At 36.4% G+C, this 24,411-nt stretch overlaps 4 protein-coding genes across 4 annotated transcripts in view; 3 read left to right on the top strand and 1 right to left on the bottom strand.

The window, feature by feature from the left end:
• The window catches only part of LOC123873563 (neuropeptide CCHamide-1 receptor-like), a 131,928-nt gene extending 123,196 nt beyond the window's left edge, over positions 1-8,732 (top strand). Inside the window, exons 7-9 of the mRNA XM_045918444.1 lie at positions 412-549; positions 3,972-4,085; positions 7,303-8,732. Coding sequence (XP_045774400.1) covers positions 412-549; positions 3,972-4,085; positions 7,303-7,363 — 313 coding nt within the window. The 3' untranslated portion in view covers positions 7,364-8,732. The remainder of the gene's footprint in view (positions 1-411; positions 550-3,971; positions 4,086-7,302) is intronic.
• An 8,321-nt stretch (positions 8,733-17,053) lies between these two features.
• Positions 17,054-20,351, top strand: LOC123873582 (general transcription factor IIH subunit 5). The gene is made up of 3 exons (XM_045918464.1): positions 17,054-17,277; positions 19,807-19,994; positions 20,271-20,351. The coding sequence occupies exons 1-2, from the start codon at positions 17,243-17,245 to the stop codon at positions 19,991-19,993; spliced, it is 222 nt and encodes a 73-aa protein (XP_045774420.1). The 5' UTR covers positions 17,054-17,242; the 3' UTR covers position 19,994; positions 20,271-20,351.
• LOC123873575 (meiotic nuclear division protein 1 homolog) lies at positions 17,701-19,604 on the bottom strand. The gene is made up of 5 exons (XM_045918458.1): positions 19,434-19,604; positions 19,203-19,339; positions 18,969-19,074; positions 18,525-18,671; positions 17,701-18,079 (listed from the first exon to the last, which is right to left on the bottom strand). Exons 1-5 carry the CDS (start codon positions 19,521-19,523, stop codon positions 17,939-17,941), a joined length of 621 nt encoding a protein of 206 aa, XP_045774414.1. The 5' UTR covers positions 19,524-19,604; the 3' UTR covers positions 17,701-17,938.
• Positions 20,291-21,383, top strand: LOC123873579 (zinc finger HIT domain-containing protein 1). Its single transcript, XM_045918461.1, has 2 exons — positions 20,291-20,616; positions 21,171-21,383. Exons 1-2 carry the CDS (start codon positions 20,291-20,293, stop codon positions 21,304-21,306), a joined length of 462 nt encoding a protein of 153 aa, XP_045774417.1. The 3' UTR covers positions 21,307-21,383.
• Positions 21,384-24,411: the final 3,028 nt, after the last annotated feature.

Below are 24,411 nucleotides of genomic sequence, written 5' to 3'. Positions count from 1 at the left end.
TATTGACGTACCCACTCCTAGCACAAGCTTTACGCTTAGTTGGAGTGGAAAGGGGAATGTTAGTCATGATAAAAATGGCTAATATTCTTTTTTTTTTTTAAAAAAAGATAACTAAATAATTAATCTACGGAGCAACTGGTCCATAGTTATTATTATCATTGAATAAAAATAAAAAATAAATAAATATTTATTTACATCACTGTACAAGTACAGTACAATACCTACTTTTAAGTATGAGTTACCCCTATGGTTCCACCATTAGAGCATTTGCTCAAAGTAATAGAAGCGCTAGAATATCACCAATTTTAGTGTGTTGCACAACCTGAACAATTAATGTTCCATCTTTATTCTCAGCATCTATGCCTCTTATAAAAAATACAAAAGCAAATTCAAAAAGTTTTTTGGTTGTAGCCCAACGGCCCAAGAAGACTACAACTCATGGTGGCACGGGCTACGCATCGTCGGCTTTTGCTTCTCCTTCCTGAACAGCTGCGTCAACCCCATCGCTCTCTACTGCACCAGCGGGATATTTAGGAAACATTTCAACAGGTTAGTTTCACTTACAATATGTAGTTCCAAACTGACTCGCTAATAACTATAATCCGTTTTTACGCGACTGCAGCAAAGCCAAAAGAAATGATTATGATTTTAGCAGTCTATGTATGTATGTAGGTGTGTACTAATGTGTGATCCACCGTAGCGAGTAAAATACTGAGCCGATTTTAATGATTGAGGTGTCAATCGATTTCCGGGTGACATACACAACATTTTATACGAAAAAAATTGACCTGACGGATGTTACATCCAAAAAAGTGGGGGTCTCCACAATTTTTTTTGTGTTATTTTATCAAGAGGGATATCAAATAAAAGATGCAAAAATTATGAGATCATAAATATAAATATTTAGCACAACATTAAAATACACCGAGCGAGGGAAAAACAATTTTACTATATCTATCGCTATCTATCGGCAGTTGGCGGGTAGTAGTCGGGTTTCAGTGCTGTTTAATTTCATTCCTTATCTTGACGGAAAGGTAAATAAACAGCTTCTCGCTGAAATGCGTAAGAGGCGCTATAGTGCGGCCCATACGACCTTGTTACATCTGACAATGAATCATGATAAGAATGAAAAACATTCCAGAAATTCCACAGCGCCGGGCATTTCGCTTTGCTTACGCATTTCTCCGACGAAATTTGTTTATTTTTTAACCTTACTTAGGAAACAGCAACCACATGAGTAGATATGCAGCAACTACCTAGTCCTAGAGCATTACTCAGTCTAAGGTGAAAACTATTCAGTCTTAGATGAAAGCGTGTTTGTTAATTCCACATTGCAAACCCCTGCACCGAAGCATACAGAGATTTGATTGCTTTTTACCACGGGAAATTGTGTTACTCCCATTGGAATAAAGAATGCTTAGAAAAATACACAGGAAAATTTACGGGTAACAATCAAGTCAATTTTATAAATGAAGTATCATTTTATCCAATCAATTGGAAAATGGATTCATTTTTTCCATTATTCCAAATAATAGAAACAAATACAGCGCTATCGAATTACAATTTGGCAACTCCACGCGTTTCGAAGAATAAAGGTCCTGTCACACAGACGGACAGACGGACAACGATGTAATCCTGTAAGGGTTCCTTTTTCGTTTTGAGGTACCCTTTTGTAAACCTACAAAGCTCGTTCACAATTTGGTTCTAAGGTTCCAAAATTGTGGGTAAAAATACTTATAAGTAGGTACGTTAAATATAATAAGTACTAAAGCTACAGACATAATCTACTCGTATGTCTTCCACAGAATTCATTATTAATAACGTAATTAATTAAGTAATAATACACTGAAAATAATTAAAATGGTATATAACCTATTACGTCTATTTGGTTTAATTCGTTTATTCGTGTCTTTGTCTCATATTCTGCTAAAACGAACAAAGAAAGAAGCGGAGCGTGGACCAAAACATGCCTTCAGCGTAGATTTATTCTTGAGCCGTGTAAATACGGTTCAAGAATTTGGAGAAACGGCAGAATACCGCGTATACCTCTTGGTAATTTGATACTAATTAACAGGGCTCTCTCCGTCACTCGCTTCATACAATCGTAGTTCCAATTTCATTTGAATATTAAGCAACCAAAGTCCATGAAACTTTGCAGACATATTCTAGAGACTGATATCTGTGTCTGTGGTGTTTTAGATTTTTCTAAAAATATGTAGTTTTAAAATTACAGGGGCTCAAAATTTTTATGTAAATTTTTAAGACCGCGTAACTTTGAAACCGAATATTTTAACAGAAATCTGGAAAACCACAGACATAGATATTAGTTTCTAGAATATGTCTGCAAAATTTCATGGACTTTGGTTGCTTAATATTCAAATGAAATGGGAACTACGTTTGAATGAAGCGAGTGACGGAGAGACCCCTATTAAGTAGGGAACGTAATGTAGGTACGAACATTTTGATGTCCTTGCCCCCTTGTGATGTGTTTTGAATACTTCAAAACGTCTACAAAGCTATAATATAGAACTGAATTATGTTTGACGACAGTAATTATTATTTTGCACTTACCTAAGGCGCATATAACATACCTAACATATTGAAGAAAGGCTTGTTAATAATGCCTCATTAGGGATCGAAAAGTTAGACGTGTTTTCGAACAGCCAAAACAGTATGTGTGAAAAGTTGCGAACGCAATTATTTACAGCGCTGAGCTTCATTTCATGCTATAATTAAGTTAATGACTAGGTAAAACTTCTTAGAATCTCTAAATTCCGTTGTAACTTACACCTTTTTCCATAAGTAGTTTTGACTTTGATTAAATGTTTTATATTATGGTTCACATAGCTAATAGCTGATGCTCTAAAAATCTTGTAAACTCTTTGCCACGACGCTGCTACGACCGCCCATATCACATGCCTAGTCATTTCATGGCCTGAAACCTCGGGGTTTTGTTACAAGTTTAGTTCATTTACCACATAAGTAGGGATGTATACTCATATGTTTGGAACGCGTTTTGGGCGCGTTTGGAACCCTCGTAGCTTAAGTTTTAAGTTACGTAATTAATTGTTTGACTTTGACTTTATGGTGACTGAACAGAACAAAGCAGCGTATACGAATAATATGCTTTTGAGATGCGTTGAGGTCAAGGGAGCTGTACCTAATCTGTGATCTGTGCAGTATTGGCAAATATGCTGTCTGAGGATTTTCTGAGAATTTTAGATGCCAAGTTTGTAATGGAATAAGCCTAACCAGGTTTCTGAGTTCTGTCAAGTTTATAACAGGATAAACTGACCAGATACAATCTAATATTCCTCTAACATTCAAGAGCGATTATTAATATCGAATCATCAAACTCAAAGCGCATCAGAAATTAATAAGCAAATTATAGACATTCCATTAATTTTTAATTATATATTACAATGGCATTTAAAATTATATTTTATTTACCTCCGAATTTTAAAGCTTCTGTGCGTAAATTGCGGCAGTGAGATGCGTCATTTCGTCTCGGACAAGCGTTAACAGGGCTCTCTCCGTCACTTGCTTCCACTCGCTTCATACAATCGTAGTTCCAACTTCATTTGAATATTAAGCAACCAAAGTCCATGAAATTTTGCAGACATATTCTAGAAACTAATATCTGTGTCTGTGGTGTTTTAGATTTTTCTAAAAATATGTAGTTTTAAAATTACAGGGGCTCAAAGATTTGTATGTAAATTTTTAAGACCGCGTAACTTTGAAACCGAATATTTTAACAGAAATCGGGAAAACCACAGACATAGATACTAGTTTCTAGAATATGTCTGCAAAATTTCATGGACTTTGGTTGCTTAATATTCAAATGAAATTGGGACTACGATTGTATGAAACGAGTGGAAACGAGTGACGGAGAGAGCCCTCTTAATAGCAATTTAACATATTGTAAGTAGGTACATTATATAAATGACTTGAACTCAATACTTCTGTCCAAGGTACCTCCTGTGTCGGAGTGGTTCAGCTCACGGGCAGCGCGGCTCCCTCTCTCTATCAACATCAAGGCGACTCCACTCCAGCAGGAAGACCAACATCAGCATGGTGCCTCGAACGTAAGACACTCATATACCCAAAGATATCATAAAACTCAATTTAGGCAAAGCTCTTATTACAATAATTGTATTTTCCGTGTATTTTAAAACGTGTTGTACGCTTGTGTAGTGTGTCATAGAATAGCACAATAGTATGTAACACAAATTACATAGATGTTGGTGCGGCATTTACGCATCTTTTCCCCCCGTCCACACACTGCACTACTCGCGCAATTATTCGCCCGCCGCACTAGGTCGCTTGACTTTGCAACGCGATGGGCGTCGAAACTGTGGCTATTGCATACTTACCGTCAAAATAGGGAGCGATGGGCGAGAACGAGGAACATGCGAGTAACGCGTCTACACTACGTCTCTACCCCGTTCATCGCTCCTTCCCATGCCACACGGGCAGTATGTGGACGGGGTATTTGATGCGAGGATGCTTCAAAAAATGGCGACCCATTAGTCACTATGTCTGCATATACCTACCTAGTTTTTGTTATTACCTATTAGCTGGCCCACCCCGGCTTCCCTCGGCTGAAATTCCTGGAAATCCAGTCTTTGATAGAGGCTTATAGGTAGGTTTATAGAGAAAATCTTTAATAAAAACTCTTAGAATTCACCTTTGAGTTCTTAGTTTGAGTTCAATCTGAGAATTAGCGTTTGAGTTGAGTGGCGTATGGAAGTCCTTACAAGAAACTTATGTCCAGCTGTTGTTGGTTAATAAATCTTTATTGACAACGATATCTTTTTAGACATCGGCGAAATGTTTTCAATTATGGTCACATATTACTAATCACAATCACAATTCACATCAATCATTTGCATTTTTGAAAACAGTGGACGTCAGCGAATCAAATTAAACGGCATCATCCCTTACCCCTTTGTTATTGAAAACATTTCATTTATGTACTGACAACGAGATGATAACTTATAAACAAAACAAAAACCATCATGGAAGCAACCCTCGTCAAAACGAAAACAGTCGATAAGGACTTCCAAGCAAATGTCCGTTATGCTTAATTCAAAACTTACTTCGGGATATTATAATATTGTACTATCGACTATACTAGGTGCAATGCTGATACTGATTATATTACGCAAAAAAATGTGTGCAATATCACATTAGAATTGACACGATCAAAAGGCCTCTTGCCACCATAGACGTTCCTGCGCTCATTGAGCCGGCAGGGATTAGTCGGGATGATGGCAAGAGACCTGATGGATTGACGCTGGTTCCCTGGGAACGGGGACGGGCGCTAATGTGGGACGCAACGTGCGTTGACACATTGGCCCCGTGTCATATCAGGGAGACAGTATCAAGACCGGGAGCCGCAGCAGAAATGGCTGAAAACGGCAAGCGGCGCAAGTGTGCCTCTCTTATTGAGAGTTACATTTTTGTTCCGTTTGCCGTGGAGACCCTGGGGCTATGGAGTCTTAGTGCAAAAAAAATTTTACGAGACATTTCACCGCGTTTAACAGCCTCATCGGGTGACAGAAGGACTGGCGCAACGGATCAGCCTGGCTGTCCAACGCGGAAGTGCAGCCAGTATTCTTGGCACCATTCCACGCGGGCATGATTTGTATAGTAATTAGATAAGGCTAGCTTTAAGTTTTATTGTAATATTTTCAGAAAACTCTAAAATTATCGTATTTCTCTACTATATATATTATGCATGTGTTATTCATATAAACATTCCCCTTGAAACACTATCTATGTATTAAAAAAAACCGTATCGAAATCCGTTGCGTAGTTTTAAAGATCTAAGCATCCATAGAGACAGACAGCGGGAAGTGACTTTGTTTTGTACTATGTAGGGATTCTGTATTTTGGGCAAAGAGATGATGTTGAGTAACTATTTCTTTGGAATGAAATGAAATATTAGAATAGAATATTCAATTTGTTCAAAGTTTAAACTGGGTATGACCAGGTATGACACATTGTCATATAATATAATTCGAATAATGCTTAGATATTACACAATTCATCTAGAGTGAATTAGGTATTTTTAAAAAACCTTTTGAAACTCGACTTCATAAACATAAAAGGTGGGATGTTTAGACCTCAAATAAAACATGTCAACTCTTCGTATAACATTTGTAGCAGACAGAACTTTGTTTTAATCTATTATCACCTTTTTTCTTGTTAAAGTTCTGTTCAACAATATAATTTTGATAAATTGTAACCATAATTGAATAGCAGCATTACAGCACTGAAAGATGCAAAAGCAAAGCAAGCAAAAAGCAAAAAGGTCAAGGCTTAAATTCGAAAAGCTATTTTGAACAGCTGTTTTAGCTATACATATAGCGTACTAGAGGATGCCCGCGACTTCGTCCGCGTGGATTAAGATTTTTATAGATTCCGTGGGAACTGTTTGATTTTCCGGATTAAAAAGTTGCCTATTTCGATTACAGGGACGCAAGCTACTTCGGTACCAAATTTCATACAAATCGGTTAAGTGGATCAGTCTTTAAGAATCCCGCGGGAACTCTTAGATTTTCCGGGATAAAAAGTAGCTTATGTCCGTCCCAGGGACATAGGCTAACTCTGTACCCGTCAGAATCGGTTAAACTGTTGGGCCGTGAAAAGGTAGCAGACAGACAAACCGACAGATAGACAAACAGACAGACACACTTTCGCATTTATAATATTAGTATGGATCTAGCAAAACCCATCAAAACCACACGACCAGTAAACTCGTTGCCACACGTTAAAAAGCCAAGAGCAAAATCCAATTATTTAGAGATAGAAGCTTTAATGGAAGCTGTCAAAAACGGGGCCGGGCAGTCACAGAGTTTGCAAAATCTTTTATTTCTTGCTAGCAGGCCTGCAATGCGTCTTGGGACTTTAATACCAGCTTATGTCTATTTTCGTAAAACCTCCGGTTTGGAAAATAGATTTCACTAAAACGAAGCATACAAAAAATGTAGTTACATATTTTTTAATCAACATTTTATAATACTTACAAAAATAGCGTAAATACATTCTGGAGACGGTTACCAGTTTTTATTCCAGAAAATACAAGTTCCCACGGAATTTTTAAAAATCCTATTTTCTTGCGAATTGCAGGCGAAAATCAGCTTTATAGTAAAACTACACGTGGACTACACCAAACCCCTATTCAACCCTTAAAAGGGTAATCCTTAGGGGTTGAATTTTCAAAAATCCTTTCTCAGCGGATGTCTACTTCATATTTCTGTGTATTTAGATGAATTAATTACAAATATTTTTCCGCAGGACAAGCGTGGGGCGAGACAGCAGCATCCGTCTCCTAAACAACGGGTCCTCGAACCTCTGAGGAAGGTACCGTCCGCACTCCGCGGCGAACAACAACCAGGAACGGACCAAAGAGAACTATAGGAAGTGTTTAATCTTCAAACCAGATAACATGCCCCCTTTCCCCAAGTGCTGTGAGAGTGAAAACGGGGTCAAACTTGCGGAGACCAATCTGGATTCCAAAGACATTAGCACGGAAAGTTTCCTTTTACCGCTGGACAATTTTAGCCGAAGTTAGGAAAACTGTATAGCCTTGACGCCCGTGTCTAGTCATTAAGGCTCACAATTTTTAACCAAAAACCACAAATAGGCAAAGAGAAATCATTATGAAGCGTATAGTCTCCAAACCAGATAATGTATCCCCTTTTTCCAAGTGTTAATGAGTGTGAAAACTAGGACAAACTTGCGGAGACCAATCTGGATTCCTAATACATTAGCACGGAAAGTTTCCTTTTACCGCGCTGCACAAATTCCGCCGAAGTTAGAAAAACTAAGTATGTAGTCTTCATGTCTAGTCATTAAGTCTTAATTCTTTCAGAACAACTAGAAACGGACCAAAGAAAATTAAGGGTTTTTACCAGTGGACGATTTGGGAAATAGTCAAAAAAACAGTCTAAATCTCCTCTGTCCCTGATGTCTTATCATATTTCATAACTTTTCAACAACAACCAGCGGGATGATTCTCTAAAGTGTTCAACACTGACATGTAACATTTATTTTTAATCCATTGAAAGATTTCTACGAAAAAATGTATTTGATATTTTAATATCATTCAGTTAAGCAGCAATGTAGAACCAACCAATATCAAATGCGCTCAGTAGCAATCAGTGTCGAACACAGTTAGCGAATTACCCCACTGCATGGTTGAAGAATAGAAATTGTATCCGAATAGGTGTATATGTATAGTATCCAAACCACATAGCGTACCCCCTTTCGGCAAGTAAAGTTTCCAGAAACCGATTTATTTTCAAAGTTGTACATTGAAAAATACTTTCTAGACACAAAAAGTTTTATTGAACGAAAGCGCCATACTCTACCGAATAAGATTTAGGAAGACTGTCTTTACTTTTATTTACAGAAAGCTTTCAGCAATATTAGAGAATAACTTTCTCAAAACGAGTCTGCTGAAACTAATATACCTACTGTGAGTTGTTCTTATTATGTTAGTAATAATAATCATTCTTCGTCGTTGTTAGCCTGTGGACATCCACTGTTGGCCTTCCCTAATGAACCACACCTAGTCCTTAACCTTTTACATCCAGCCAATTCCCCACATCCTTTTTATATCGTCAGTCCATCGTGCTGGAGGCCGTCCAACACTACGCTTACTACAACGCGGTCTCTACTCTAGGACTTTTCCAACGACCAACGCTCCTTCGACAAGTTTAGAGGCGATCAGCTTCAAGACTAAATATATTTATTAGATAAAATTTATGTTAGACAATAATAATATGACGAGTTCTTTGCACTTGACCACAATCATTCATACTAATATTATAAATGCGAAAGTGCGTCTGTCTGTCTGTCTGCTGCCTTTTCACGGCCCAACAGTTTAACCGATTTTGACGTTTGGTACAAAGTTAGCTTATATCCCGGGGACATAGGCTACTTTTTATCCCGGAAAATCAAAGAGTTCCCACGGGATTCCTATAGACCCATCTGCTTAACCGATTTGTATGAAATTTGGTACCGAGGTAGCTTGCATCCCTGTAATTGACATAGGCAACTTTTTATCCCGGAAAAGCAAATAGTTCCTACGGGATCTTTAAAAACCTAAATCTACGCGGACGAAGTCACGGGCATCCTCTAGTACCTATTAAAAAGCAATGATGATGGTCTAAAAGTTGGAGCGCACCCACCTAGAAGATATAGAATATTCACTCTTGCCTTAAACACACTGGCCTGTAAAAGGCTTGTCAGAAAATCTATTTACGGACAATACGGAATATCTGGACATATAGGGTAAAGATTAAATCTGGAAAATACCGAGCATAAATATATTAGTTTTCCCCACATTTCCCCGTACAATAAACTACACTGTTACATAATTCATACTTCATACATTTCCTAAGTAAGAGAGCGATAGAGATTTATGTCGTGATAAAAATAGACGTAAATCCGATCTGGGGCAGGCTTTAATGGGAAATATTTTTCCGTTATACGTGTTTATAGGTAAAGGGTTGCGGTCTACGATCTCTATGTATTATTGTATTACACTGGGCATTTCAAGCGAGAATGTTTTGATGCAAGTTGTAGTACTTATATGTAACTTATAACTTGGTGGCCAGTATCACGTTTGATTTGACAGCTTTATGGAACAAAAATAAGCTGTTCCATACTTTTAACTCAAGGATTCTCCATTTTTTTCTAAACAATTATTATATTAACATGACGAATCACTATTTTAATTAGAAAAAGATAGAACATTCACGTTAAAAATATATATGCCACTAAAGCCACTTCAATTACAGTCAAAATATAAAATAATCTAATAAAGTAATTAGAAGAGTAGGTCAAACATTAGAACGGTCGAATCCGGCGAAAATTTGCAAGTATAGTGATAAATATAATTCAGTGAAATGCCGAACTAAATATAATTTGGCTGTAATACCTACACTTTACGCCTGAAAAAAGTATATTACACAATCGAAAATTATGTAAATGATAAAAGAGAGCTGATTTGACTAGCAGCTCGCTCCAGCAATGCGCAGGACTGCAATTACTTTTATATTACATGGCATGGCTGTATATTGTAAACCGAATCTTTGAAAAGAGTAACCGCCGAGTTTCTTGCTGGTTCTCTTGGTAAGAAAGCATTCCGAACCAGTGGTAGATGCATTGGAGGATTCAAAAGTACTTGTGAAAGTTTATTTGAATAAAGAATACCTATTTTTATTCTGTTCTAGCTAGGTAGGTACTGACCAGTGACCATAGATAAAAGAGAGAAGCTTTTCTTTCTTTTATCAATGGTACTGACTCTCTCTATTATTACCTACTTACTTGTTAAAGGACCTACCTGATTAAGAGCCTGTATTGGCCTGTATCAAATACAAAGCGACTGAACAATCTCCATATTATATTACCTACTTATTGAGTATTTCAGACCCTTTCACTACTACCTATTCTTTGATCTCAAAGACCTCCCGTCTCGTTTATTTCCTAATCTCGATAAAGTTTAACATAATCAACTTTTTATTACACTGAAGGAGTTCGCAATAAAAGATTTTATATTCGTTAAATATATCGATTCGGTAATCGACATCATCGTAAAAATGTCGCGATAAAATTTATAGCCGAATGGTTTTTACTATTCCGTATATTTTGTCAGTAGCTGACTTGCCTCGTCTTCGCTCGGGTGATCCTTTAAGGGTTTTCTCTCTGGTGATTCGGAACCCAAAAAATCACCTGTGATGATATATCATACTTCAGGTCTTATTGAAAAAGTGGTTAACAGAGGTATCTACTATCTACACATTAGGTTACACAATAAAAAAATCCACCCACATTTTTGTGTAAATAATATTGTAAATAAAACAATTAGTGTAAATAATTAATACCTGTATGTACCAAAAATTAGTTAATAGAATAATTTGTAAGTTTATACGACATCTGTTATTATTGTACATCCTAAAACAGATTTTTATTTATTATTGTGCAGTTATCATTTGTATTTACTACTTACTCACCGAAATAAATAAGAATAAGCTATATTTTGTTAGATTATTATGTACCAAATTGGATTAAGTTTAATGTTTTCTAGATAACATATTAGTTACTAATTATTGTCCCTTTTATATCTTAAGAGTTAGGCATTAAGTATTATTAATTATTGTAAATAAAAAATTATTAAGAACTGTTTTTTATATAACAAATAAGTACCTAAGTACTAAATAATTAAAATTATAAGTAGAATCTTCGAATTAATTGAAATTCTTTTATAGAGGCACTTTATTTATTTATTAGGGGAACTGTTCTACCGAATTGTGTACAATCGGATAGGACAGGTAAATTTTAAATTATTAATTTATTTTTATATTATTTTATATTTTAAGAGTACCCCATGAAGTAAATTATTTGTGTAATTATAATTAACATTAGATTTCTCACGACTTAGTGGAATTTATGTAAATTGTTAGTGTTGATGTAATGATATAAATAAATGGAGATATATTTGGAACTTTGGGTTTTTTTTTAGATAATTTTAACCCTACCCGAATCAAACGATACTGTTTTTAAGCCCACGGCTGGACTGATTTCTCATAGGAAAAAGATAACTATAGAAAGCAATGATCCATGATATGATTTCTCAGTCCGTACAGGTAAGATCGCAGTAGGTAGGTAGGTATAAAAGATCAACCTACCTTAAAATTAGGCAGTAGAATTAGCCTGAACCTGCGATCGCTAATCAATAAATACATACTAACCACTAAGCCGTCAAAGCACAATATTGTTCAAGTTCTGTCTAATGAAAGTTGAAACCTGTGAATTAAACGGTCCCGCATCGTCAGCTTTAACGTAACAAATGCGTGATCATTTAGAGGTCACACGCAAACAAGGTCGGGCAAAGGTAATGACTATAGGGAGCAACGTCGCCAATTCTTGCCAATTGGTAAAAATGAAAACAGCTATGTAATTTTCACGCCTGAAGACTGAAGCTGTCTGTGGCTTCGATATAATATTATGTAGGAATATGCCTAGATACAAATATTTATTTTTTTAAAGTCGTACCTATATTATTTTGATACATCCATATTAATATTGTAAATGCGAAAGTATGTCTGTGTGTCGGCTAGCTTTTCACTGCCCAACAGTTTAACCGATGTTGATGAAATTGGTACAGAGTTTCTTACATCCCGGGGAAGGACCGAGGCTACTTTTATCCCGGAAAATCAAAAAGTTCCCACAGGATTCTTGAAGGCCCATCAGTTTATCCAATTTTTATGAAATTTGGTACTGAGTTAGCTTGCATCCCAGAAACTGACAAAGACAGCTTCTTATCCCAGAAAATCAAAGAGTTCCTACGGGATTTTTAGAAACCTAAATCCGCACGGAATCATCTAGTTGTAAATAAATACATCCTAATAACTAAGCCGTCTAAGCATAGTTGCCTTAATTCGAGTTCAAAATGTGTCTAATAAACGGTCATGCACCGTAAGCTGTAATAAAGCAAATGCGTGATCATTTGGAGCCCGCACGCAAGCAAGGTCGGGCAGAGGTAACGACTCTAGGGAGCAACGTCGCCAATTCTTATGAATTGGTAAACTTGAAAGCCGTTGTAATTTTCACGCCTGAGGCGTGTCTTCGATATATTAATATTACGTAGGTACATATCTATACTAATGAGCACGGCTCTCCCTACAGAATGAGAAGGGGTTTAGGCTATATTGCGGATTGACAGACTTCACACACTTTGAAGAACATTATTGCGAACTCTGAGGCATGCAGGTTTTTTTTATTCAGATACAAGTTAGCACTTGACTGCAATCTCACCTGGTGGTAAGTGATGATGCAGTCTAAGATGGAAGCGGGTTAACCTGGAAGAGGTATGGCAGTTTTTATTAAACCCATACTCCTTTGGTTTCTACACGGCATCGTACTGGAACTAAGCGTTCCAGTACGATGGGTGGTATCTAGCCACAGCCGAAGCCACCTATCAGACACCTCACGATGTTTTCATTACCCTCCACCAAGTGGACAGATGACATCAAAATATGAGTTAGTTGTAGGGAGTCGCTGGATCTAGGGAGCGCAAGATTGGCGTGGAAGTCCCTCTAGCAATGGATGTGTATCGGTTGATGACAACTTCGAATAACATTCTATAGAGCATACATTTACTTAGACCTAAGTTTCAATTACTTAAAACGAGACAGATTTATGCCAGTGGTATAACGCTGTCTCGTTTTAACAGTGTCTTAAGTCTCAGAAAAGTCAAAGTGCGCTCTCTGATCTCAGCCTTAGATAATATTATCGTTTCTAAATTTTCTTTAACATACCTATTATATTATAGTATGAAGATACTTTTAAAGTTTAAACGCGAGTGGGTGTGAAGGATGAGCGCCTAGAGCAATGAGTCATTTAAAGCTCCCTATACGTGCTCGCGTCCTCATCTTAAGCACCTAGTCTAAAGATATGTGCACATGAGCTCAGTGTACAGCGTGTTTGATAGATCACATAACAGGACTAATGAGGTATGTAATACCTGTAGTACCAAACAGTTACTGCAATAGTTTCGTCATAGAGTAAGGGTAGTTACCTATTACCAACCTACCTAGGTTCGACTGAAGCCATCTAAACAGATCAATCGTGCGGCAAGGAAACGACCCGAAACGGCCCCAGTAATACCCTATTATGACAGAGTCGTTGTTTGTCGTGAGGGCTCTCTCCGTCACTCGTTTCCACTCGTTTCCTACAATCGTAGTTCCAGTTTCATTTGAATACTAAGCAACCAAAGTCCATGAAATTTTGCAGACATATTCTACGAACAAATATCTATGTCTGTGGTTTTCCAGATTTCTGTTAAAATATTCGGTTTCATAGTTACGCGGTCTTAAAAATTTTCATACAAATCTTTGAGCCCCTGTAATTTTAAAACTACATATTTTTAGAAAAATCTAAAACACCACAGACACAGATATTAGTTTCTAGAATATGTCTGCAAAATTTCATTAACTTTGGTTGCTTAATATTCAAATGAAATTGGAACTACGATTGTATGAAACGAGTGGAAACGAGTGACGGAGAGAGCCCTGTTAAGTACAAGAAGCGAGCAAACGAGCAGGCGGATCACCTGATGTTCAGCGATTACTGCCGCCCATGGACATTTACAGTACCAGAGGAAACCTCAATGCGTTGCCAGTGTTCCAATGAGGAAAACCAACGAAACAGATCTCCACTTAGTCAACCTGCTCCTGATTGTCCATTTTATCAGACACAAAATCTGTAAAGAGAGCTAGAATATACAAGGCCTTATGGCCTTAAGCCAACACTGGCAGGCCCTGGCCGTTGAAACCCTGGCTAGAAGATCGTCACTGGATGCCCTGCGCCTCACACGGGTAAGGAAGATTATGCCTCGAGGCTCGTACTCTGATTTGGCTGTTCTGGTCAATCGGAGAAGACCTACACAATACACATGATCATACAAGTATGCAGTATGATTCTTGCGTATGAGGGTGAGAAGCATCATCAAGCATAGTGAGCGAACAATAAAGTGTGTGGCTTTGTAGCCAATACTGTTTGGAGCGAGCATCAACCAATCAGAGGTGATTGCGATCGTGATATTGTAGCTGTCATTCTACAGCAATCGAGCAGCTGATGTCAGCCTAGCCTAGGTTAATAACCGCTTTTTTAAATGTAATGAAACACCTACTCACTGTATTTTATTAAAATGTTTGCTCACATAAAGTGTAGTCGCCGCCTTAATGCATCGCCGCCCCATTATGTCAGGTATAAAACAACTGTATTGGCAGAGGCAACTTTAAAAGCTAAAAGCCACCACGTTTCACAACACTATTCAAGTGACGATAAGGTTTATCGATGTATTTTTAGGGCTCCGTGTTTTCAGAGAAAAATGGGAACCTTTACAGGATTACTTCGTTGTCTGTCTGTCAGTCTGTCTAGACTCATCAATGGTCTCAAAACATAGGGTACCGTTCCTACAAAAGGAAAAGACGAATCCTTATAGGATCACTTTGTTGTCTGTCCGTCTGTCCTTTTCACGAATGTTCTTTCAACCTGGAATCACGAAATTTAGCACTTACCAATATAATATATGGTCAGCTGCCAGCTGGTCATATAGTACAAGTAGACACCTAAAGGGTTTTAATCCGATACCCGTGAATTTATGGTTTCAACACAAAAAATTAAAGATTGTTAGGTATTTCTTTTACGATAGCACGGAACTCTTTGTGAGAGAGCCCGACTCGCACTTGGCCAGTTTTTCCATTATCTATCTCTTAACAACATATTTAAGTAGGTATGGTTTATTTTTTCCGAGCTTATTATAAAGGTAAACAAGAGAATTAACAATTGTGTTATTAATTCTCTTCATCTCGTGATACAAAAAAAGAAAAATATCAAATATACTCGTATAATTAGCGATCGCCCCCGGCTCCGCTCGGCGAAAATATAAAACCATGTTGCCATTACGTTTTACCCGACTAAGGCAAAGCTGAAAGGAAGGGTTATGTTTTAGCAGTCTATGTACATGTATGTGCGTATGTATGTTTTTAACTTCATAATAAGCGGCATACTATTTTTCTTCAACTAAATAAGCATACAGGTCGATTCAAGCAAAAATGCGTTACGCGAACCACAATGATTATGAAATCCTGAAGAGTCTCTCTCGGCCACGCTACATACCAACGAAGTTTGATTCTTAAGTAACTTGCTAAACCGATAAGGGTCTAGATTGCACTCTAGGGCTAATTCGTGATGGAATAAAAAAATCGTTATTCCGCGAAAAACCTGACTATCTACCTACTTATAAATTATCTATTAAATCAGAATAACTTAAGATTATTGAGTGATTATTATTGAGATTATTAAATCAGAATAACTTGAGATTATATTATAACTTGAGAGAATTGAGTGTATAATATTATTGATGCTCGTTATTCACGGCACGGGAGCAATCAGTTGTTCATAAAGTTATTCAACGACATGCATGCCAATGAATTTCTGTTCATATATTATTACAATTTGATTTAGAGTTGAGTTAAGCCGGCTCTTATCTAGGAGGTATGAGGTTCTGTCCCGGGCACGCACCTCTAACTTTTTGGCAATTAAATATAACCTTGCCTTTGATGGTGAAGGAAATCCTCGTAAGCAGACTGGCATGCCTGAGAGTTCTCCTTAATGTTCTCAAAAGATCTGTAAAACTGAAGTCTGCTAATACGCACTTGACCATAATATCGTGGTGAACAACGGCGAAACTTTTCTCATTTTTAGAGGAGAAACGTGAGCGAGCGATAATTTAATGGCATGGCCTTCTGGGGTAGGTAAAGTACCAGGTAGGCATGCAGCCTGCAATTCCTTTGTATGTCTACCTAAGTCAGGTAAGAAAGTTCTTCTTAGTTATTTAATTGATATCACTATCAGTAGGTAATTAGACTCTTTATTACAAAAATCTTATGTTAATTAAAATATAGCAATAAAACTTAAAGCTAGCCTTATCTAATTACTATACAAATCATGACCGCGTGGACTGGTGCCAAGAATTAGGTATAGTGGCTGCATATCCGCGCTGGACAGCCAGGCTGATCGTTGTAAATCTTATTTACAAGAAGTTTGTAGCTACCCACAATTATATTATTATGAATCAAACATTCAAACAAACCGCAAGACTAACAAAAAGTGTTAAAGTTAACACAATAGAATAGTATATTATTTTAATTATAAATACATAATGCTTACAATCAAATGAACCGTGTAATCAATCACTGGTAATAACATAGAATTATTTCGGCGGTATTTTTGCAATGCTATTTTTCATTTGAATTATAATGCCATCTATGAGCGCAATTAATTTTTTTTTAATGGGGTAACACTTATTAGGTTTTTATCAGACGAGCCAACTTAATCAGGGCCAAACTTGGCCAAGGTGTGGCCAAGACCCAGAAACCCCACGGTTCTTGGTCATTTTTAATACTCTGGGATTCATCTCTATAATGACGATGGATAAATTACAGCGAGCTGTCATTTGTCAAAGTCAAATGCAGTCAAACACACACACGTCAAACAAATAATTCTCAAAGAACCCCAAAACAGCTCCGCATATGAGCAAATTTTAGTTTTTCAAATCCATTAAATCAAAAAATCATTCTTTTTCACTAATTAATTTGGTGTAATTTATCCTATCCTGTTAATATTTTTTCTATTATAGGAGTTCACACAATAATGCATCATGGTGAATGTTATGAAAGGCGTTCTTGTTGAATGGTACGTATTAAACTAGTACTTTGTTCGTAAGGCTTTGTGATTGATCGTGGCAGGATAACTAAGGTTCTAGACATCGCTACCTCATGTCTGAGGGTTGTGACCCAAGCTTTGCATGTTACTTATGGTTAACCAGGCGATTCTTTGAGTCTTTTGGAGAGAAACTTGCATATTGGTGCGGAATTATGCAAAATCAGTCCAGCAGATTGGTACTCTTCCTCTGCTTCTCTTAGTGACCTGTAGCTAGTTTTTTATAAGGGGTTTAAGGTTAAACCCTAAGATGAGTCAAATAAAAATTACAAGACAAAACTATAGGTCTGTTTAATTTTAATTTAAACTAAATTATAATTTAAAATGTTTAAAAGTATTTTTTCCTTGACTGACTTAGAAGGAAACTAAATGACAGAGAACTTCTCTGAAAAAAAAAAATGCTATCCCAGCAATTAGATGTTCTTATGTTTGGTTTTTCACTCATATCAGTTTCATTGTTAAGTTACAGTGAGAAATGCTTATATATAACCTTTAAAACTGCATAAACTTTGTTGTTTAACTTAAGTCTGCTAAAAAAAGTGTCAATGAAACAGTCAAATTCATACAATTTTAACTTAAAGCTTATGAGGAACAAAAATAAATCTTTTAAATATTAAAATGATAGTAAAGGATCCTAGTTTTCTACGTAATCCATATCAGATGGTATATTGAAGCTTTGGTCAATAGTTTCATTCTCTATTTGGAATGTGTTCTTAATGTATGACTTGATTATGAAGATATTTTCCGTCCATCTGTTTGTTGCAGTTTTCAAATCCTTGAAACAACAAAATGTTTATTATACCTAACTTATACCAAATCATAGTCATAATCAACAGATTGCCGGTCCACTACTGAGCACAGATCTCTCAAAAGTCTCAGAATAAGAATGCTTTAGGACATAATCTGCCACGCTGGCCAAGCATAGATTGGCAGATTTCACACACCTTTGAGAACATTATGGAGAACTCTCAAGCATACAGGTCTCCCCATGGTGATTTTCCTTCACCGTTGAAACAAGTGATATTTAATTGATTGAAACACACATAACTTTGAAAAGTAACAAGTCCATGCCTGGTATCAAACCCTAAACACCCCAAACAAGAGACTGGCGTTTTAACCACTATGCTATCCCCACCTGTCATAGTTTTAGTAAAGAAGAGAATTTGGTTAAGGAATGATCACATATCTAGCATTCAGAAAGGTTTATTTGAAGTACTTACTTCAATTTCCGTTTTCACTTGAGCTATATACTCTGGGTCACAGTCTCTATATTTTTGTACTTCTTTTTTGAGTTCATTTGCACGTTTTGTGAGCTGTTCTAGAGTTGCCAGAAGCTCAGTTCTTTCATCACTCGGTTCTCGTCCAATCTAACAAAGAACAAAAATTGTTTAAGACTGTATTATAACTTATAATGTGTCAATCTTCTTAAGTTTACTATGGTTATTAGCTGTGAATCTATACATTCATCTGTGTACATTTCCTGGTAGCTGCTATGAACAATTGCCAGGGCCAGCTAATGTAAAATAAATCTATGAATTTTTGAATAAAATGGCTTTTGGATTTTTGTGCTCTGGTAACTTTATCGCAAAGGATTATTCTCTTTTCTTGATTCTAAAACACTTAAATTAGTCATTTCTACTTATACTTAATCTATTTTTGCTAACCGATTCTGTGATAATGGAGTCTTCAGTTTTTTTCAATTTCTTTGTTGTTTCATCTAGTTCACTTTGCAAACCTTGAAGCTTTCTTTTCTTGGTATTCTTTGCTTTACTAAAAAAAAAATATAAATCATGTTTATACATATTAATGGCTTCTGTATTTTTTTTTAAATATTTTTAGGGAGAAAATTAATAAATTGTATGTAATTTAAATACATGAAGTTTTCATAGATTTACAACCTTGGAAAAGACCAGAAGTAGATAGAGGTGCCAATTTTCTCAGAGTCCACCAAATGGTCATCAACTAGACTTTGCACCACCTCCTTGACTGATTGCATTGTTATGCCTTTCTCTTTAGGAGCTATTTTCTCCAATTCCTAAAGGAAATTACTAAGATGTTATAAAAACTCTTACTGATAGGATCTATCCTAAGGGCTTGCATACACAAAATTATTTGGAAAAAACATATACCTTCAATTGGAAGAAATCCTTGCTCTTATGGAATATTTCCAACATCCTAATCTTCTTTTCATCAGCGCTTAATCCTCTTTTCTTAGACATTTTTTAATCTGTTTCTTCACTGCTCAATAGCTGAAATATTTGAGTTGACCTCAAAAATTGGTGTAACTTGCTTCGAGATGAAACCTAGTATTGCAAAAAAAAACCACATCAAAATCACTGCAAAACACGACTAGGTACTACAGGGTTGTCTATTAATGGCCCTGTTACCTTAAATAATAGTACTTGTTATTTTTCAACTTTTACTATGGTGTGTAGGATACTTAGTAAAATGTACTAGTATTTGAAATGTGTATTTCTTCAACCATGGTCTTTCACTTTTCAGTGATCCAGCAATGAAACAGTTTCTCCTGCATCTGGACGAGACCCTTGCGTTGGGCAGAAAGTTTATCTTGCAAGACCTGGACGAGACACATCTGTTCATATCCTCAGACATTGTGGACACTTTGCAGGCCCGTGTTGATGATTTGATGGACCAACTGAGTATCCCAGTACATGATAAAGGATTATAAGGTAATTCATTGTCTTTTCTATGACAGATCAAAGTTATGGTTACCGCTAAACTTTCACTGACAATAAAAGCAAAATAGGTTGCACAACTCAGGGTTTGTTAAATTCCGAACAAAATTTTATTTGACCTTAACCATAGAGGTACACACAGACTTGTGCTTTTTATTACTGGCCAAAGTTCAACCAAAGTTCAGTAATTTTAACCACCTGTCATGTAACTGGACCTTAACTCAACTATAGGAATGTAATTATCTCCAGTAAAGGGTCTATTTATTTCGGTTCTAGATACAGGTACAAAAATGTCAACAAGAGAGTCAGGACGAGTTAAGGAAGTGGAGAAGAGGAGAGTTTTAGATGATGCAGCGAGGAAACGGAGAGCCAGAAAGGCGGTTGAGGCGCTCGAACAAGACAACTTTCATGATGACCCTCACGCTGACCTGGTCATGTCAAAGAAGATACCTAAGTTCGCGGACTCCAACGAGAAACCTACGAGGAAAAAGAAAGCGAAGAGTGCGGAGTACTATAAGATGAGGTTTAGGAAGACTTTTGCGCAGTTAGTGGAAGAAGATGCAAGTTTTAGGCCAGAACCACCTAATTATTTGTCGGCTCAAGTTCCACCATCCAAGTAAGTTTTGTGTTCTACTAATTAATTGACTACGATCTCAACTTAAAATAAACCAGATGAAGCTTGCGACTTCGTCCATGTGCATTAAGTGCATTTTAAAATCCAGTTTTATTTCTCGTAACAAAAATAGCCTATGTCCGTCTCAGGGAGGCAAGCCATCTTATTTATCAAGCATAATATTAGTATGGATGACATGTATAAATTAGCAGCTTTTGTTATATTTTATATCGATAAGTTTAGCAACGTTTTTAAAAAACTACAATTTTTTAAATAAACCACATTGTGAAAAGTAGACAAAAGAAAATTCAAAATATTTACGAAAACTAAATTGCGACTGCTCTTGACTGCTCTTTTAAATTTTAAGATTTACATCAAGATAAACATTATTACTACTAAATTCATTAAATCATCGGTCAATTGCTATTGTCTCTACTATTATAATATCATAAACTGATGAACATATTACAATTACCCTTTCTCAACAACCTTCAGTATAAATTTAAGAACAAAAACCTTTATTATGTCTTATACAATGAATTTATACTTGTTTTCAGATTTCCCGACCGCCACTTCTGCGCAGTATGTGGATTTATTTCAAACTACACCTGTATATCCTGTGGCGCAAGGTATTGTTCTGTGCGATGTCTTGGAACGCATTTAGACACGAGATGTCTAAAATGGACAGCTTAGAATACTTACTGAATCACTGTGAAAATTATCACTAATAAATAATTAGTTTATAAGTTTTATTAAAATGGTCGATGCTATATTTTAGTTTCTGTTTCCCGCCAAACCTTGTCCACAGACACCAATATTTTTTTTAAATATTCTTTCTATAGGTATTCAACGGCCATCTAGTTAGAATTATAAGTACTATGCAAACAACAGCGCCATCTAATAACAAGTAGTTTATTTGTAGTTACTCTACTCGATAGTAGATGACGCTAGTAGGTTATAACTCAAAAAGTTTTTACTATACAGTCCGACAAGGCTCTTTTGGCGCGTGGCCAAAATAAAGCCGCTATCTAGAGAACTGAGAAGTGCAGTAATATTGTTGATAGTTCGCTGTGTCGGCATAAAACGACAACTGCGCGCTCACTCAAGTGCCAAAAGAGCCTTGTCGGACTGTAGTTTTGAAATTCATAGACAACATAACAATATGTTTTTTTAATCAGGTTAAATAAAAAAAATCTGAATTAGGAAACTACCATTAATTTAAATAAGTAGGTAATAATAGGCTTTTGCCTGCGTGATATTAGGTATATCGTGGTGACAACCTGAAAAAAGGTTCCAGCTCAGCGTAACGCTGTATGTGAAAGGTCGCCAAAACACATGAAATAGGTACTAACATACACGTGTATTGCGGTCTATTAATGATACCTAATCGATCCCCCTCGTCACCAAGGTATGGGCTGTTAGGGGCGATCGGACACGTTTGCGATAATTTAACATTTGTGACAACAGCTGTCTCCGCGTCGTTACACTATTCACTAATAAAGGGCAGATTGTTTGCACCAAACGTGCGTTCGACTAATGGGGATTATTGTTTTTATCCCCAGACCCAAAAAGAGGGGTGTTATAAGTTTGACGTGCGTATCTGTGTGTTTGTGTATCTGTCTGTGGCATCGTACCTCCTAAACGAATGAACCGATTTTGATTTAGTTTTTTTGTACCCAAGAAGTCGCGTCGTCTGTGTGAACGAAACGTCCCGTAGGAATCATTTATTTATTTCTGTTTTCCGAGATACAGTTGCACTATTTTAATTATTTACATAGTTAGAAAAGAAGTGCAAAAAAATTGAAATTTTTAAACGTCCATTTTGTATACATAGTTTCTTTTGTACCTATCTTGTATTGTTTTTCGGGGTGCAATTAAGATTTCTAAATATTTTAAATGGGTAAAATTTATTTTGCCCAGATAAAAGAATGCGATCTCACTTGATAGTAAGTGACGCCTGGTTTGGTGGGAGGTTTTGGCCATGGCCACCACCCTACCGCACATATTATTACGTGCCGCTGCGCCGAGCGATTTAGCGTTGCGTTGCGGTACGATGGGGTATGGGTTTAATAAATTCGTCTCTAAAGTTAGCCTGCTTCCACTAACTTTAGGGTTCGTAGTTTGTACTTTGTAGGTACATATATACTTACCAAAATTCTCAAAAACTAGACAAGTGTGTATCCGAAAATAAGGTAGAGTTCCGTAGCCATTGCTAATAATATTTGGCTTCATTTCTTCTTTTATATTTTGTTTTTCAAATGTGTATGACACACAGACAGAGTACATCAGTCTGTCTGTGTGTCAGAAGGACTGGACGAAACTATACCTAAGTGTTCTTTGTTAGTTTGGGGTTTAAAAGAACCGAGTATGATTTCGTCCAGCTGTCTTCCAGTCGCAGCTAGGTAGGTACTTACTTTGCTTTAATCTGCAAAGGACCTCCTTGCAAATAAAAGCAAAAGTGAGCACTAATATATCTACGGCGTCAAACTCCCGGCTACCCACGGTCTCCCTTTATTTTTTAATATCCCTCAGATAGATAAGGGGCAAAGGAGTATTGACATACAGCCACGTGCCACGTTATCTGCCACCCGACAGCTGTGCCCATGAGAGAGGTTATTGTGAACCAACAGATGCCCGCTACTTCCTATTTAGGTAAATGTCGGTGTAAATTGCCTCAGTTTGTATGTAAAAAACTTATTTCAAAGACGTTAAAAATTATTGTTTAGTTAAGCTGTTGGAAATGTGTTTGTTACCTTCTGTTTTATGCAAAAAAAACTTGTGCTCCTACCTACCTAGTTACGTCATTGTCTGTTTGCATGTATCGAGAAGTTTATATAAAGATGGTTATTGGCAAGTAGGTATACCTATTTGTTCTGTGTTGCATACTCCTTAAATTCGCATGGAGTATGTAACCATGCGAATATATTTAATTAAAAAAACTGATCAAGATCGTAACTGATGCGGGTTCATAAGCTACCGTAAAACCATAAGTAGGTACTACTTTGCTAAAAATGTTGGCAGTCAGTAAGTATGTCTTAAACGGTAGCTGTTTATTTCCAAAAACTGTCTAAACAACCTCATAGTGATTTTGAAATACCTAGGTATACCTACAACGAAGTTGACACGAGAGGTTACCAATTTTTTTTTCAACTCTCGCTTATTCACTTAAATTTTGTTTAGTTAGGTAGCTCTGAGGTGTCAAGTTTCTAGACTGTGCTTTGCAACTTTAGAGCTCATATTTTATACCTAGTTAATTTTTAAAATAGCTGTGAGAGACCGACAGACGGACTTGATAAAACTAGGTTCTTTAATTACTACGGAACCCTAAAATTGGCTAAGTAGCTGTTGTATGGAGAAATGTTACCTACATTTCCTACTTTAATTGGTAACGTAATTTTATTGCCATTTCTTGATTCTTCAGGCATTCCAGACATTTTAGTATTTTACCTAATTCAGAATTAATTTTCAACTAAAGTAATCTCAGCATTTCTTTTTTTTTCATTTAGTAGACTTTAAAGTCTGAAAAATAATAATTGTAATTGTGTTTACTGAAAAATATGAATTATTGTATTTAATTAACAAATGATTGGAAATAAAGGCTTTATTTATTTATTTAAAGTCTGATTAGGTATTATAAAAATTGATAAAAATGAAACGATCAAAATATAGTTTACGTATTCTTTTCTTTATTTCTGTTTATGCGATAGATTCTATTGTTTGCACAAAACAATGTGATTTATTTTACTCTTTAAAGTCAAATACGTGATAATACATAACTAGGTAATCGACCAACAGATA

Source organism: Maniola jurtina, chromosome 17 (assembly GCF_905333055.1).
Source record: "Maniola jurtina chromosome 17, ilManJurt1.1, whole genome shotgun sequence".
NCBI classification, from domain to species: Eukaryota; Metazoa; Arthropoda; class Insecta; order Lepidoptera; family Nymphalidae; genus Maniola; species Maniola jurtina.
This window is presented reverse-complemented; position numbering and strand designations above follow the sequence as displayed.